The 18,734-nt window shown below is 36.4% G+C and overlaps 1 protein-coding gene across 1 annotated transcript; it reads left to right on the top strand.

The window, feature by feature from the left end:
- Positions 1 to 4,074: 4,074 nt before the first annotated feature.
- LOC127870163 (organic solute transporter subunit alpha-like) lies at positions 4,075 to 17,275 on the top strand. The gene is made up of 8 exons (XM_052412820.1): positions 4,075 to 4,305; positions 5,107 to 5,195; positions 5,297 to 5,457; positions 6,702 to 6,775; positions 8,178 to 8,339; positions 13,794 to 13,905; positions 16,158 to 16,410; positions 17,073 to 17,275. Exons 2-8 carry the CDS (start codon positions 5,141 to 5,143, stop codon positions 17,273 to 17,275), a joined length of 1,020 nt encoding a protein of 339 aa, XP_052268780.1. The 5' UTR covers positions 4,075 to 4,305; positions 5,107 to 5,140.
- The last annotated feature ends 1,459 nt before the right edge of the window (positions 17,276 to 18,734 follow it).

The following is an 18,734-nucleotide window of genomic DNA, read 5'->3' as shown; positions in this document are numbered from 1 at the left end:
CATCAAAAGATAAAACTAGAATAATAGTTTAAAAGTGTAAAACATGCCTTTGAGTAAACTTTGTTTTTTTAGTATTATGTAAGCTACTAATTCAAACATATCCTTTTTGAATCAAACGTTCAAGGCTTTATTGCATTAAGAATTATTTTAAGACAAATTTTGAACAGTTATGGTAACGTTTTAGGAATAATATCATACGACACTATGATCCTTCAAACGTGCGAGACAATCCAAATCTTGATAGCACTAGCGTTGTTTTTTGATGCAACGTATATCCGCTCTATAAAATACTGAAAAGGCTCGGGGTTATGATGAAAATCTTGTTTGAACTTCTCAGTATTTGGTTAATTTTAGGCATACATGTATCTATGTCACAATACACTTGAAATGTATTTTCAAGAATAATAACATGTAAAGAGTTTGGATATTTAAAACAATGTATCAAAATGCCATTCTCTAAGTATCTCATATGAATTATAAAATATAAATGTATTTTAATTTGTAATAAACCATGATGTATACTGTCCATATGCATTCAATAATGTCAGAAAAGGCAGAGGCTTTTGAGGTTCATTTTTGCAAACAATAACACATGGTTCTGCATTTTTGTCGGATCTGTTTTGAGGTGTTTAATTCAATTGTGAGGCAAGCATTCGTCTATAGATGCCAAATCGCAGGCAGCAGTATCATAAATTTGCCCCCCCCCCCCCCCGGAACCCTACCCCCCCCCCCCCCCCCCCGAGCTTACCCCAGGGGTTCCAGATTGTCAAATGTACACCTATTTCGTATGGTGTGACTTTTCAACAACGAATATTGACAAAAATTCATAGTTTGAAAAAATAACCCTCGTATAGGTATTATATATACACAAGGTATGAAACGCACTTTATGCCTACTGCTGAAAGATTGTGGAACACTGGACGTGACCTTTTTCATCGAAAACGCACATGTTCCCATGCAGTTGCCGACAAAATGCAACTGGATTCGTTAAAAGACATTTAAAGCAACGTGATTACACAACTAACCGATCTCCTGCTCGGCTAATAACTTTAATATTCAATTAAATTTGACTTTCTCGCTATATGTCACTCAGTGTTTCATCTACACATGTACACCATTTTAATTGTATAACCCGTCATCTGGTTGGTTGTTCTCATTGTGTTGGCCAATGGTATGGCGTTTTAGAACCGAGCATTCGATCGACAAAATATGACAGCAAAACACAGACATAAAGCGAGAAAGTCGAATTTAATTGAATATTAAAGTTATTAACCGAGCAGGAGATCGGTTAGTAGTATAATCTCGTTGCATTTACTGTCTTTTAACGAATCCAGTTGCATTTTGTCATTCTGTTCACAAGCTTTTTTTTTTTGCTATATAAATATATAAAACTACCCCCCCCCCCCCCCGACAGTCATGTTATTCAACTGACCGGAACCATTTTCGAACTCAACTCTCATATCAAGGAAACAAATGTTCTGACCAAATTTCATGAAAATTGGGCCAAAAATATGACTTCTAGAGTGTTCAAATGTTTTCATTATATACATATAGAGAAAAATGCACCGCCCACTGGCGGCCATGTTTTTCACCGATCTGGACCATTTTCGAACTCGTCCGAGATATCAATAAAAGCAATATTTTAACAAACTTATGAACATTGGGCCAAAAATATTACTTCTAGAGTGTTCACATGTTTTCATTATATACATATAGAGAAAAATGCCCCGCCCACTGGCGGCCATGTTTTTCACCGATCTGGACCATTTTCGAACTCGTCCGAGATATCAATAAAGCCGATGTTTTTACCATTTTTCATGATGATTTGGCAAACATTGTGACTTCTAGAGTGTTTACGTGGTTTCTCTATAGCCAAATACGGAAAACTGCCCCGCCCACTGGCGGCCATGTTTTTCAACGGACCGGAACCACTTTTGAACTCAACCAACATATCATTAAGACATGAAGATTGGGCATAACATGTGACTTCTACAGTGTTTACAAGTTTTTTCTTTTTTTTATTTTGACCTAGTGACCTCGTTTTTGACCCGGCACGACCCAGTTTCGAACTCGACCGAGATTTTATTAAGACAAAACTTCTGACCAAGTTTCATGAAGATCGGACAATAAATGTGGCCTCTAGAGTGTTTACAAACCAAATGTGGACGACGGACGGACAAAGACCGGTCACAAACGCTCACCTGAGCAATCAGGTAAGCTAAAAAAACATCGAACCTCGAATAACAAATAACACACTGTATCATTATGAAAAAATTAAAAGTCAAAGGGGAGTAACTACTGTTAAACTTATATGCAATATTTAGAAGAGTTGTCTCGCATGTTACATGACCTTAATCCATGATTGTTTACAAGCCTTTTTTTTACTATATAAATATAAGGAAAACTGCCCCGTCCCCCTGGCAACCATGTTTTTCAAAGGACCGAAACCATTTTCAAACTTAACTCATGTATCTAGGAAACAAAAGTTCTGACAAAATTTCATAAAGATTGGACCAAAAATGTGACTTCTAGAGTGTTCACATGTTTTCACTATATACGTATACAGACAAATGCCCCGCCCACTGGCGGTCATGTTTTTCACCGATCTAGACCACTTTTGAACTCAACCAACATATCACAAAGACAAACATTTTAACAAAGTTACGTGTAGATTGGGCATGAAATGTGACTTCTGCAGTGTTTACAAGTTTTTTCTTTTTTTTTACCTAGTGACCTAGATTTACCCGGCACGACCCAGTTTCGAACTCGACCTAGATTTCATTGGGACAAAGCTTCTGACCAAGTTTCATGAAGATCGGACAATAAATGTGGCCTCTAGAGTGTATACGAATAAATGTGTACGGACGGACAGACGACGGACAACGACCGGTCTCAAAAGCTCACCTGAGCAATCAGGTGAGCTAATGAAAATAGCCGGTCTTTTTCCGTTAACGTTTTGTATAATGCATAAAAAAATGTTGTTACCTAACAAAGACGAACGTTTTAATCCATCAAGACATTATTAGAAAACTACCTTTTCTAACAAAAGACGCACGCGACTCAAATGTGCTGAAGTAGTCAACATACAAAAAACAATGTAAGTCCTGTACAAATAATATAAACCATAACATAAAATATTTCACTTTAAAATAGCTATAAATATGCAATGGCGCCACCTCCTTATCTGAGCGACACTTCATTGGCATTGGCTTCATCTCTTTTTGAAAAATGCAAATTTATCTATTAGATCGGATAGAATCCGATGTTTTTGTGCACGCATTAACTTGTATAGGTTCAAAGCAATCGTTTTATAAAATGAGCGATTTAATTGGCTTGGAATTTGTTCGTCACACAGACAAAAGACATCGATTTGCTTTTACGAATTAATCCATGCCACAACTTATAAAGGTCCCCATGTTTCCAAATGGGTTGTGCTTGTTTGTTTCTGTACATCTTTGGATGAATTTATAATCGCTGAATTGCACTGCATTGGCCGATTTTTTAAATAATGCGAAATATGTTGTGTTTTTTTTTAACATTAATCCTAATTACTCTTTAAATTCATCCGTTAAATTTCAAAACTTCCGGGCTTGAGAGCCACCTCGAAAGTAGCATTAGTTCATTCATAAATGCATCTCAAAAAAGAGGTGGCGCGCGTGATTAACGGCCGTACACATGTTAGTGTAATTATCTATGGACATTATGCATCTGGGTTAGTGCTTGAATATTGGAGTGAATAATGAGATACGATATGTTGTACATTCATAAATGGATGTGATGCATAAGAACACCCATAGGGTCGTCGTTGAAATTTTGACGTGATTTATTAAATGCAAGTTTGTGTCGAGAGATCAGATTTGTGCGAAGCTATGCATGGATAAACCTGTATGGATAAACCTGTACTGTTTTGCAGCTGGTGCTTACAAAGTCTTGTGTTGAATATGAGGTACATTATATCAAACACTAAACGCGGCATTTTGTGCTTTACATATGAATGTTTTGAATGAAATGTTGTGAATTATGAGTAACTCGTTTTTCTTTCGATGTGAGATTTTTGTTTATCAATATTTTGATGCGATGTTTAACAAGACCTTAGTGGTAAGTGAGGTGTTGATGTGCTGCGTTGGAAACAACATCATTGACATTTCGTAGAAGTTACCGGGATTGCCAATACAGCAACAGCTGTGCACGTGCATACTGCAGTACATTTGAAAATAAATGAGTAGCGCTCCGTGAAAAGTGGGTTTAATGCATGTTCGTAAAGTGTCGTCCTAGATTTGCCTGTTCAGTCCGAACGCAGTGACGGTGAGAATAATTCTATTCGTCGCGTACCTGTAAGTTAGTTGGTAGTTTCGTATGTGGAATTTTATAAGATAAGTGGATAAGTAAGTCGTGCGCATCTTACACAGTCGTAAATAGGTGATTAAAAATGTATAAATTTTATTTTTATTTCTATTATAGCTAGCATTACTACCTATTAAGTTAAAGGGGTGTACTCATATTGTTTTAGTACAAATATTCTTCAAGCCCGATGGTCGGTGCAACTGTTGTGTATGTTGTTGATATTGTTATTCAGAAATGCAAAGATAAGTATTCACTTTAAAATAGGGAATGTACATAGCTTTTATGCGTATTGGGACAAGACTGTAGATTTACCCCTTGAAATTTACTACATTTCCACATAAGTCAAGTTCCTTAAATTTCTTATGCGTAGTTGTGTTTTTAAAGACAGTGTGTGTATATTTTGACGAATGAAGGTGCACTTTTCTATTAAATACGCGTACAAATGATATACGCTCTAATAATAAGACACTTGAATTAAGCTTAAACCTAATATGTAATCAAACCAATATGAAGATGCATTTCATCAAGCAATACGGCAATGTAGCAATTTAAATATTATCTACTATGGAAAAAAATCAATGCGAATATAATAGACTCTTTGAAACTGTATATAATACGAATAATTTCACATCACTTTTGCAAAACGATATTGCAACATCCGCCAGTTGCTTGAACCATTACAAAAGGTCCCATAATCTCTCAAACGGCAACATCGATTTCGCCGAAGTTTGTTTGTTTTCTGAAACGTTTCAACTTTTGCAGGTTTCTTTGTGAGGGTCCAGGACGTCGGACAATTATGGCGAATTCTTCTTGTTCCAACGCATATCCGAGCACAGATGTTCTTTATATAGGTATGCGATTAAATCTGTAAGTTTCTTTATTAGTGTCCAATATTTGCTAATCGATCTGCTACAATAATTTGATCAATCCATTCAATCGCCGTCATTTCCAGAGGTTCAAGATGATTTGGCCAGTATCGTTTTGTTTGTCATCGTCTGCTTCATGGTTGTCGTCTGCCTCGGTGTATACGCGGAAGAGCTGATATTCCTGCGGCGGGTGAACGGCTGGGGTACAAAGTCCAGGCGCGTGGCGACAATACTTGGTCTACATCCGGTAGGTGGCGTACGAAGACAAATGTATTTAATAGAGATGTCACTCACTGCCTTAGTTTGATTTGTATGTCAGCATCTAATAACTACACGTCAATTTCGGATGAATGTGTATGCACTAAAACTAGTCCGCGGTAGAATGAAATTATTTCAAAATTGTCAATATTTTCGAATCCTATTACTAATTAATAAAATGGGTTTTCTTAATCTAATTCATAAGTAAAAATATGAATTATTGAATTGTTTGATTGCCTAGAACATCAATTGTTCCTATCTTTAGTAAAATACAACGGCACAGTGCAAAATCACACAAGTTAGTTGAGACACGACACATGTTGACACAATGTACACACATTGTTATTTGTATTTTAAATAGAGACATATTGGGGACAGTACTGGATATGTCAGTGTGCATGTGGTTTGCATGAAGTGCTGTTCGCCTGTACAAACGAACAATAATTACATGTGTTTCGTTGATAACCTTTGCGTCTAATTCTGAACTGTTATGGTGGATTGTTCAGCATGAATGTAGGCTGGAATAAAGTTTATTTAAAGTGATATTATGGGCATTTTTCACTGTTGAATTGAGCTGAAAAGAATTAACAGGTCAAAAGAGTAAGTTAAAATGTGGTTACTGACCAATTATCTGCAACTCATCTTGCTACCAGTTGTTTATAAAAATATATTTTATAATATCTTTGTTACGTGATCCACCCAGTCCTGTAAGCCGAAATGATCGTAAAACAAAATGGTGTCTTTGTGTCGTGTAAACGAATCTGCACTAAACTAAATTTAGGTTCACATCGTACATGCATGATCAGTTGTCAAACGAAAGTACGGTTGATATTCAAATGCATTATTTTTCTCTTTCCGGGATATTGTTGTAGTATGTTGATGCTGCATTAACAAATATAAGTGTATATGAAGTGAAAACACCAAAAATTAACAACGGTTGCGATAGACACCTATAAACTGTTAGATGCCCATAAAATCACTTTAAAGGTCTGTATTACGTACGCATGTTATAGTTATGAGACGCGATAACTTCTAAAGCCATATTTCTTGTGTGATTATTGGCATACACTACAATGTGAAAGATTTAAAAACGTATTCCTTTTTTAATGTGTCCGATGAGTTGTAATTTGACTCGTATAACAAACATTACTGCTTAAAATGTAATTCTTAGCCATGCCAAGCTGTTACTTAATGCGATGTTCCAACATATGATAATGCGTGATACTGTTTCAGGTAACAATTATCTCTGCATTTCTGGCTGTGATGGTGCCCAAGAGTACTTTATTTGTGGATTTCGTCGCATCTTGGTAAGCGATAATTTAATATTATTCTAACATTACAAAGAGCACTAGGATCGTTTAAAAGTTCAGAAATTCACCACATACACAATGACTGCAAAGTAATATTATATTTCCAAAACCTCGTCAGTTCTTATTCGAGTCAAAGTACCTAGACCGAACTCCAAATCAAATAGTTGCCTTGGCCTACCACAGTTAGATAGATAGAAAACTTCTTAATAGAAGTCTGAAATCATAACTGTATAGAATATGTATAATATGGATCAGGAGATTGTCGTATTGTCATTCTGACTCGTCAAATGAAAGAAACTGAATCGTCTATTTAAGGGGATTTAATTATTTTCATATTTATAGAGATGTGTAACCGGGTCGAATAACGCTGGCGCGAAATGAAAAATATCATGTAACATCATCAGTTATCAGTCGGTATGTAACACAATGCCTGTACACCCTGTGGATTACTTGCATTTTTAATTTGAAACCTGAGAGTCGCCTGTACATTTTTGTAAAATAGTAAACAAGTACACGCTTTGTTAGGCGGTACGGGTCTCATGTTTACATCGTTTGTGAACGTTAACTAAACTTTAAACCATATCCTTGTAAAAGCGTCGCTTGTGATACTGAAAGTACAAATTATTTCCATGCAATGAGCTAATTATAAATCTGCTATTTGTCTCATTATCTTATTTTGTGTTACACTGTACATAATTACTTTGTCCTTATTTTATGCTTAACAAATGTTTATTGCCGTGGCAACACGTTTTTCAAATGGCGGCCAATGGTTCAACGTTTCCATTTTTATCCGTGTGGAACTGAACAGATACATGTAAATAATAGGTCGTTGTACGTTACATTTCAACTTATTATAGTCATGATGTTGCTGTATTTTGTCAATGGCAAGAAACATATGAAATTTTTCATCGCTACAAGATACATATTTTTTAACAATTGTTTTAAGGTTTAATCACAAAAAGTCGTAAAGAGTAAGGTTTCAGAAATGTAGCAAAAGCAATTGTTGAGCCAACTTACAACAAACCACGGACTAAAGCGTCTTTCAAGCTCCTCTTGAAGAATGGTATGTTATGAAAATCTATACCACGGATAGAGAACACACATATCGTCAAAACGTTTCGGATTTTCCGCTTAACGCTTAAATTTCCGTTTAAACGTTGAGATGCGATATCCTTGTTTTTGGATCATCTATAATATAAGTAACAATCTTCAGCTTTTTTGGACATATGTAACAAAAGAAACCCTAGTTTAGCTGCATTTTACCTAATCTGCTAACATTTTCAAAACGTACAGCATATAACAATTCCAGATATCACATAACTTCTGTATTTCTATGTTGTACACGTGCGTCAACTCATCATCGGTCATTTTACCAAAAAAATCACGCTTATTTCTTTAGTTATCTGACGGTCTGTTACTACACGTTCTTCAACATCGTCATCGGTTACTTCGGCGACGAAAACAAGATGGTGGAGTATTTCCAGGGCGACAAGATCCAGACCTCCGTGCCACCGTGCTGTTGCTGCTGCTGTTGCGTACTCAAACCCAGGATATTGACGCTGTAAGTTGTACGTCGGGGATTAGACGATGAACGTGTGGGCCTTTACGCTGTAATGACGTAGTAAGTTGGAGATTTTACGCTGTAATGACGCTGTAAGTTGGAGCCTTGACGATGTAATGACGCTGTAAGTTGGAGCCTTGACGCTGTAATGACGCTGTAAGTTGGAGCCTTTTTAACGCTGTAATGACGCTGTAAGTTGGAGCCTTGACGCTGTAATGACGCTGTAAGTGGGAGCCTTGACGCTGTAATGACGCTGTAAGTTGGAGCTTTTACGCTGCTATGACGCTGTAAGCTGAAGATTTGACGCTGTAAGTTTTACGTTGGGGATTTGACAATGAAAGTGTGGGCCTTGAACCTGTAATAACGCTGTAAGATTGAGCCTTGACGCTGTAATGACGCTGTAAGTTGGAGCCTTGACATTGTAAGTTGGAGATCTGACGCTGTAATGACCCTGTATGTTGAGGCCTCGACAATGTAAGTTGAGGCTTCGACGCTGTAACTTCGGCATTGACGCTGTATGTTAGGGCCTCGACGTAATAATGACACTGCAAGTTGGGGCTTCGACGCTGTAAGTTGAGACTTCGATGTTGTAAGTTGAAGTCTTGATGCTGATATGACCCTGTACGTTGGGGACTTGACTTTGTAAGGACCCTGTAAGTTGGGGCCTCGACGCTGTAAGTTGAGGCTTTGACTCTGTAAGTTGTGGATTTGACGTTGAAAGCTCTGCATTGACGCTGTAAGTTCGGGCCTCCACACTGTAAGTTGAGGCTTTGACGCTGTTAGTTCGGCATTGACGTTGTAAGATGGTACCTTGACGCTTTTAATCGGGTCCTTTACGCTGTAGGTTGGGGCATTGTCGCTGTAAGTTTTGGCCTTGACGCTGTAAGATGGTACCTTGATGCTTTAAGTCGGGTCCTTTACGCTGTAGGTTGGGGCATTGTCGCTGTAAGTTTTGGCCTTAACGCTGTAAGATGGGACCTTGCCTTAGTACATACGTATTTTTATCTGACAGTTGTATGCTCTCGCATGTAACCGCCGTGCACGCTATTACATACTCAAGTGTGACGTTAGTCAACTTTTTGACATGATGGTAACGTGTTTAACTACGGAATACCGTTAGTGCCATCGTAGTTACACCTTAAAATCCAGAGGGATATAATGCGATAGTACGATGGCGACAATGCGATAGTACGATGGCGACAATGCGATAGTACGATGGCGACAACGCAATAGTAGGATGGCGACAATGCGACAGTACAATGGCGACAATGCGACAACGCGATAGTACGATGGAGACAATGCAATAATCATATCGTACTGTCGACATCGTATCATCGCATTGTCGCCATCGCACTACCGCATTGCCGCTATCGTATTGTTACACTGTCGTCATCGTATTGTCGCATTGTCGCCATCATACTTTCGCATTGTCACCATAGTACTATCGCATTTTCGCCATCGTACTATCGCACTATAGCATTGTCGCCCTCCGGATTTTAGTGTGTAATCACGATGGCCTTAATGCTATTCCGTACGCCAGCCTTTTGACATGATTGTAACGTGTTTAACAGTATTCGCGATAAACTTTTCACCTTTTAATGCCTAGCGATAGCCATCAGGCTATAGTGTTATCGTGTACATCATATTCTGAATACTTTAGTTATGCTGTCGGTCTAAGACAAGGGAAGGTAATGTCCCCGATTCTTTTTTCACTGTTTGTAGAAGATTTGTAACTATTTTTGCAAGATAGCACATTGTCTGGCCTAAATATAGACGACATTACCTTAATTTTATTATTATTTGCGGATGACATGGCTATTCTCGGTAAATCACCAGAAGAAGTACAGAACCACTTAGATAACCTATATGTCTATTGTAATACATGGGGGCTTAATGTGAATACTTCAAAAACAAAATAATGGTTTTTCGTAAAAGGGGTAAAATTCGAAATGATGAAAAATGGACATATAATGGCCAAGATATAGAAATCGTAGATAATTTTAATTATCTCGGCACTGTTTTAAATTACACTGGTAGTTTCACATTAAATCAAGAACATTTGGTTGGAAAAGCCCTTAAGGCTGTGAATATTTTACTCTATAAATGTAAGCAGTATGATCTTAAACCGAAATTATTTTGCCAGTTGTTTGATTCTTTTGTTGGATCTATTTGTTGTTATGCCTCTGAAATATGGGGTTTCAATAAATCAAAAGAGATCGAACGCATTCATTTAAAATTTTGCAAGAGATTGTTAAATGTGAAAATAAGCACATGTAACGCTACAGTTTATGGTGAGCTAGGCAGATATCCATTATATGTAAATAGATATGTACGCATTGTTAAGTATTGGTTAAAAATTATTAACAGTAAAAATATTATTATACAAACTGTGTATATTCAAGCATTAAATGATTGTAATAAGGGATGCAACAATTGGGTTGCAAATGTTAAACAATTGTTAAACGATTACGGATTTTCCTATGTTTTTGAAGCTGCACATATAACTGATAGTCATGCTTTTGTTAACCAGGTTTTCCGAAGGAAAAAACTGGTTATTAGATTGGCGAATGCGGGCGGGCTGGCTGGCTGGCTGGCTGGCTGGCTGGCTGGCGGGCTGGCGGGCTGGCGGGCTGGCGGGCGGGCGGAACAAGCTTGTCCGGGCCATAACTATGTCGTTAATTGTCAGATTTTAAAATCATTTGGCACATTTGTTCACCATCATTGGACGGTGTGTCGCGCGAAATAATTATGTCGATATCTCCAAGGTCAAGGTCACACTTTGAGTTCAAAGGTCAAAAATGGTCATAAATGAGCTTGTCCTGGCCATAACTATGTCATTCATTGTGAGATTTTAAAATCATTTGGCACATTTGTTCACCATCATGGGACGGTGTGTCGCACGATAGAATCACGTCAATATCTCCAATGTCAAGGTCGCCACGACTAAAAATAGATTTTTTTTTAAAACAAACTTACAAAGGGGGTTAATTTTGTTTGTTCATTTCAAAAGTTCAGTTTGAGTTTTCTCCCTTTATCAGATTTTTTTTTCACAATGAAAACCTGGTTTTGTGACAATTTTGTCCCTTGTTTGTGAATTCAAATGCAGAATTATTGACACCTTTAAGCAAGAATGGTTTGGTGATATGAATAGAGTTTCTACTCTAGATATGTATAGAATGTTTAAAACTACTCTTGAATATGAAAACTATTTAGATTTATTACCCAAGAGTCTACGTTTATACTTTGTGAAATTAAGGGCTTCCGCCCATCCATTGAGAATTCAGACAGGAAGATACTCACGCAACAATATCCCCTGTGAAGAACGTTATTGCCTTTGTTGTAATCAACGGGATATAGAGGATGAATTCCAGTTTACTTGTGTTTGTTCATGTTACCGTTTTCTACGGCAAAAATTCATTAAACGTTTTTATTTCGTGAATCCATCGGTTGTTAAGTTCCATAGTTTATTAACATCAACTTGTAAATTTGAAATATTAAACGTGTGTAAATATGTTAAGGAAGCATTATCTGTACGAAATGCTATTTTAAATAATACCACTGAATTATAGTTTGACTTTCTTCAAAGAAGTGTATGTATCACTTTGCAGTCACTGATAGTATTTGTAATACATTGTCCTTACTGCCTTTAAAATTATTATGTTTCTCCTTGTCAAAATCGTTGTTTATCACTGTTCTTATTTTGTTTAGAAATGTCATTTCATTGAATTTAGTTCTGAAATGTCATTTAACTTACTAACATATATACATCATTATATTGATTTGGTTACTATAGTATAAGGATACGTGACATTTCTTTATTTATAATTATATGCATTAAAGACAATGTACTTATGTATAAGTCTTAATAAACTGTCTGTTCTGTTATCAAGCAGATTTTCATATCTTACCTTAATGGACATACGTCACATTACAGAAGCCCCTGATATTCGAGCGTGGGTTTTCCAATCATTTATCTAACATTCTAAACAGAAATTGTGGTAGACTTGCACTTATTTAGAACTAGTATGTGTAATGATGTTTCTTGTGCATTCTTGTCCGTGGCATTTAATATTATTTACGTATCTATTGGTGTTTACATTGGTCAAGTTTGTATTGTTGACAACATAGTTTACTTCAAATTGAATGACTATCGTGGAAATTACCAAACGCTTTATAAACTTTCTGTGTTGTTTTGTTAACAGCACTTTATTTATTCTGTTAATAGGCATTATAAATATAGTAAAATAGTCCGTCCGATAATTGTTATTGATGACGACTTAAAGCCACACACCTTGAAATGCAATACATGGCATAGTCATTTTAAGTATAACTAAGAAACATATTGTATCTATGCCAATTAGAATATATCTAGTGGTAACAAGGTAGAAATCCGTCGCTTTAAAACTTAAAAATAATCGCATTTGTCGAAATGGACGTATACGTCTATAAATCCTACTTTCGGTTTAAAAGCGGTACCGTTTGAAAAATAATAAATGACTTGCTAACTAGGCTATACATTTTATTTTATCTATCTCAATTTGAATATATATGGTGGCTACAAGGTAGAAATCCGTCTTTTTTGCGCTTAGACTTAAAAATAATCGCGTTTGTCGAAATGTTCGTATACGTATAGAAATCCTACTTCCGGTTTTAACATTTAAGAAAAATTAATAGATTACTTGCTAACTAGGCTATAGATTTTATTACAATTTTGCACACTTTCAAATTGCATCTATATGTATTGATTAACATGTACTTCATTTCAAGGTGTGTAGCTTTAAAGGGACTGTCAACCACGAATGACAAAAAAATGAAAGTTCTAAAATACCGTATTTTTTACAAGTCTTAGATTATATTGATTAAAATATCACGGCTGGTATATTACATTACATGAAAAAAGTTCATATTTTCAGTATATTTGGTAATACAATTTTGCGATTTGAAGTCGAAAGTACATAGCGAAAATAGGTGACATAACGATTTACATACTAAAAATAACGCAAGTAGATTGATTATTTATATATAAAATATATACAATTCACTATGTATGCACAATTTGCATTCCTGGGTTTACCACGTATCAATCTACTGGCGTTATTTATAGTTAACTGGTAGTTACCTGGTAGACATACTTAGTAAAATGTATTACCAAATATACTGAAAATATGTAAACTGAATAACTTTTTTCAAGAAATGTAATATACCAGTCGTGAAATTTAAATCAATAAAAACCAATATAAAATTATAATTGTTAAAAATACGGTATTTTACAACTATTCTTTTCTTCGTCGTCGTGGTTGACAGTCCCTTTAAACACATTTTCATCCCTCGGGTTGAGTTACGTTCCGGACAATCGTTCCCACGGACAATCGGCCCAACGCTTATGGCATATATATATGTTGGTGGTGCAGTTAAATTTCCATTTCACTCATGGTTGCCATATGTTGGTTGCAGTAATTCGCTGCTCGTCTTCAAGTACCTCACTCTGCAGGTGGTCTACGTGCGACCCATCCTGCTCTTCATCGCCCTCGTCCTCTGGACGGACGGAAAGTTCGTGTCGGGACTGGTACGTAGCCCTGTGGTCGTATAGTCATGTAGCTCTTTAACAATCTAGCCATCTAGCCATCTACTCACAGCGCCAAAAGCCAATATAGCCGCATAGCCATACATGTTTACAGCCAAATAGCGCTACAGTCATCGGCCATATTGTCATATCGCCATGCATATATACTAGTTTATGTAGCCATACAGCCATATTGTCGTACGCCTGGTAAGATGGCTAATTAGCCATATCGTTTAATAGCCATATATGCATGAGGGCATTTGTCGCCGGGATAGCCAAATGCCACGGTAACGAACTTAAGCGGGATTGGTGGAAAGATGTGTGGCGGCCCGGTAAGCTCATTCGGGAGTGCACTCGCCCTGTAAGCGAGGTGTACCGGGTTCGAGTCCCGGACTAGCTGCACACTTTTCACCACCCGGCGGCAATGGCGCCCCACGTTAGGCGCCATTTTCGGGGTTCGTGTTCTGCGATTTCGTGCGATTTTATTTTATGAATGCATATGAAATGTTTGTATATTTTATTAATATTTGATCATTCTCCGATGTTATGGACAGGGATTTCTTTGAAACAATTATAAAATCAATATACACACGAACAAGAATGCATATCTTTAAAAAGCGATTGTAAATAAACATACACGTAGAGTAGGTACGGCGAGTCGTCTATGAACAATTAAATACAATAAACGCATTATTAATAACGACTGCGAAAAATACAAAATAGTACACACATGTCACAATAGTATGTAATTTAATTGTTATAAAATAAAAGTTATTGTTTACCTGAGAAAATATATTATTTCCTCCAAAACATAAGAAATACTTAAATCAATAGTGACTCTTGAAATTTTCGTGCACGTGGATCACGAACCATGGTTAGATAACTCTAATGTTAGTAAATCATGCATGAGGTTTAACTGTTTGGTTTGCTTCCCTTTGACTTGTGAATGTATATTGAAACCCTCAGATTAAAATAAATAAAATTTAGTATATATTTTATGCGATTAATGTTTGTTTGTTTTGTACCCTACGACACATTACCTAACCATATAGAGATATTGACATATAGTTTTTTAGACATCTACCATATCTGAATGACTTTAAAGAGTTTTTAATTTTGTAAATAGCATTGTTTATGCCATGTAATGCATGTATTTGTTAATAGATTAATGTTGGGACAAATAAATATTGAAGCGCCAGCACCACCCCAAACCAATTACTTATATATCATTTCTTTATAGAATGTAATAAATACATTATAATTATAAAGTTGCTATCAAAATCTTGAGTCTTAGGTAAACTGCGATTTTAATAAATTTTCACGGAGATGATAATTAGCGAAACTTTGTAAGATTTAAGGCCGCAGCAAACAGTTGTATCTGTCCTTCACAAGGCTTTTTATTGTCCCCTACCGGTTTGCGCTCTGTGTGTCCGTCGGTCCGTCAGTCTGTCCGTCACACTTTTCTGGATCCTGCGATAACTTTAAAAGTTTAAAATATTCTTTCATGAGACTTGAAATATTGATAGATTGCTATATGGAGATTATGCACGTCATTTCATTTTGTTACTACGTCTAAAATTCTGGTTGCTATGGCAACAAATAAAAACATAAAAAAATCAGACAATGGTGGAGTTTCACCGGTAGGGGACCATATTGCTTGACAATAGTCGTGTTTATTCTAAATTTCTGCTTTAGTCTCAATTTAAAGTTGATATAACAACTATAGTCAGAAAAGAATGTTATTTAAATTGAAATTATACAGGAAATATTCAATAGTAAAACTTATTAAGATTTCGGCCGAGGTTGAAATTTTTAAGTACAAATGTACATATTTATTAAAAGATCTGAAGTGCTCAAATCAATGCCTTTTACGACCCGTGTCGATATGTCGATTTTTAATCCACAATAATTTGAAATGTGGTCTTATTCTTTGAAGATGGGAAAACCCTGTTTTTTTCTTAAAATATTCTTCACATTTTGTGTCTCTTCCATTTGTTAAGGTACAATAAGAAATTAATGTCACTGACAACCAGAGTTTGATTCGTATCAATCGCAAAATTCTCACTTTTACATTCTGCAAGTGATGATGTTATCTTCGCACGCATCTGAAAATATACATAGTGGAAAAAGTTACACATATCACTGAAAATGTCAATATCTTTTATTTCGTGTCTTTTTGCTAGCAACATAATATGTCAGTACGCTAAATAATAGAATATGTTTCGGGTACTTTAACCATCTCATCGATCTTGCAGATCTCAGCGGACACCAGCTACATCTACATCATGGTCCTCACATCCGTCTCTACGCTGTTCTCCCTGTATGGGACCTTCGTCGTCCATCGGGCGTCCGCGCCGCACCTTCAGCAGTACCGTATCATGAACAAGTTCCTCTCCATCCAACTTGTGCTCGTGCTCAGCAACATGCAGGGCCTCCTGTTTTCCAGCCTGGCCGCCAATGGCATACCGGGTTGCATTCAGAGCCGGGGACCAATACCCAGAGCAAACGGTATATAGTTTGGTTGTTTTGAACGAGTGTACTTGCAGAGGAAGCTTAATACTTGTTACTGCTGCATTCTAAGAATCCGTTTCTCGGCCAGAGGCGCGATACTTTTTTAGCAGATCGCTATTTTGAGTGTGGATTCTGACGGACCACCAGTTTCATATGAAAGACCCACCTGTTGGTGTCCTTTGAGAGATCTTAAAAACGCTCCCTAGATTGGAACATATTGTTATCAAGGCGGAAAGCTCGTCTGCATAGTGTCGTCCTTTTAATTTTACGTGTTTGGCTTATTGTGATGTTTTTTATTTATATTCATATGTGCAAAAACAAAAGTTACCGGTGTTTTCAAAATATTAATTTTGAGTTGTCAAATCCTTTACAGCGAGTATAAATACATGCTTGTCAACACTTTCGAAAATACACACTTGACTAGTTGACCACTCGTCCATGAAGCATGATTTGTAATGACTTTGTCAATGTTATCAATTATTTAATTAATGAATGAGAAAGAGAAACAGAGACAATTAAAGACGATAACAAATATTATTTCAGTTGAAAGCAAGATTCAAGACTTAATTATCCGGACGGCGATATCTTATTTGGTAAACGTTATCCTTTGAGCTTTGGGTATGACACCTTGACCTTTCCCGGCTTGTTTTCTTTTTCAGCCCTCAACCATTTTGCGCTGATCATTGAGACGTTTCTACTATGTTTGTTGGCGAGACGCGCGTACCGGATGGACGAGAGGAACATTCCAAAGCCGACCAAGTCTCATGCGAAAGATTTCGCCGTCACCGCTTTTACTGACGTCATTGTTAAAGAGCCCTCGTGTCCTCACATGTCTGACGTCACAGTTATTGAGTCATCCTGACATAATTAATTCATAATTATGTATTTTAACTTTTTCATGTTGAATTCACATTTCTGACGTAAGAGTAAGTGGTTATTGTGACGTCACGTATTTTATGTTAAAGGGGTAGTTCTGGAATCTGCATGGCGTCGAGTATCGACCGTTATCATTATTGTATCAATAATGATTGTGTAATTCGATAAATGGCGTTACGAGAATTACGTCAGACTACTGACAACACTATTATTGAACAATCTTGATGATAAAAAAATGATACAAATGAGGCCAATGGTAATGTTAAAATGAGGTTGGACGATAGGGTTGATAGAGAATGGTAATACACAGCAAACTTTAAGCATCAACTAGTTTATGCGTGCGGTGTTGTAATTGACAAAGGCTTTAACACTACGAATCGAGTCACAAATTGATTGTATGAAGTATTCCAAAGCCGAATTCCTTCAAGGCGATTATGGTGTTGCATACCAAATATAAAACCTGTGGACCATTGGGTTCAGGAAAAGTTACTTTGCTAATAAGGTATATTAATAGGATTTATGCACAAAGTTTAAGTTGAACAAGGGACATAACCTTTAAGTTGGATAACAAATTAGCACATGCTAAACTTCGTACCCTGAGGAACGATTCCCGAAGTTTGAATGTTGTTCATTAAATAGTGACGGAAAACGTATTGGGACAGGTTTTGATCTCCGGACAGAAAGTTAGACAGTTAGACCACTCTTACAACGTACCGAATGCATACACATGAATTAGTGAACAAGGAAGATAACAAAGAAAACAAGAAATGAATGATTATTGAAACACGCTACATACACATGGTATATACAAGTAAGGATAACTTTAACAATTGTGGTTTACAACAATAAAAAGCTTTTGATAAAAGAAATCTAGAACATTTAACGTTAATAATAAGTAATCACACTATATATCAAAAGATACTCGTCAATCAAGAGTTGACGTAATCATATTTGGCGAAAGGGGGCACCTTATTGTTTTAAGAATACTTAAATTCACCATATTTTACGACCCGTGTAATCCGAAGCTTGGTTTAAATTGCGATATTATTGCTTTACATTTAAACTAACGTAATGGCTTGCAATATCCAAAGTTTCATCAGAATTGGTCGATGCAAACTCACGTTATTGACCGTAAACGTAATGTTTGACGCCGACCCGCTGGATTTTGGTTAAATGTTATATTTACTAATATTTACTAATAACAATTGGCGAGAACGTGTAAAAAAGTCATTAATGTACATGTAGATAATTAATGCAAAATTGTCGAGTGAAAATGCATTACTAAAAATAATACGTGTATTTCACATGTTGATTACTTTATATATATAAGAACAATAATAAATACTGTAACTCAAAAGTACGTGTACTTTACGTTTACGTGTAACACTAAAAAGTGTTACCTAGTACACTAGATGCTATTCGTAATATGATAGCAATGACATTAG

The sequence above is a fragment of the Dreissena polymorpha genome, chromosome 2, assembly GCF_020536995.1.
Source record: "Dreissena polymorpha isolate Duluth1 chromosome 2, UMN_Dpol_1.0, whole genome shotgun sequence".
Lineage (NCBI taxonomy): Eukaryota > Metazoa > Mollusca > Bivalvia > Myida > Dreissenidae > Dreissena > Dreissena polymorpha.
This window is presented reverse-complemented; position numbering and strand designations above follow the sequence as displayed.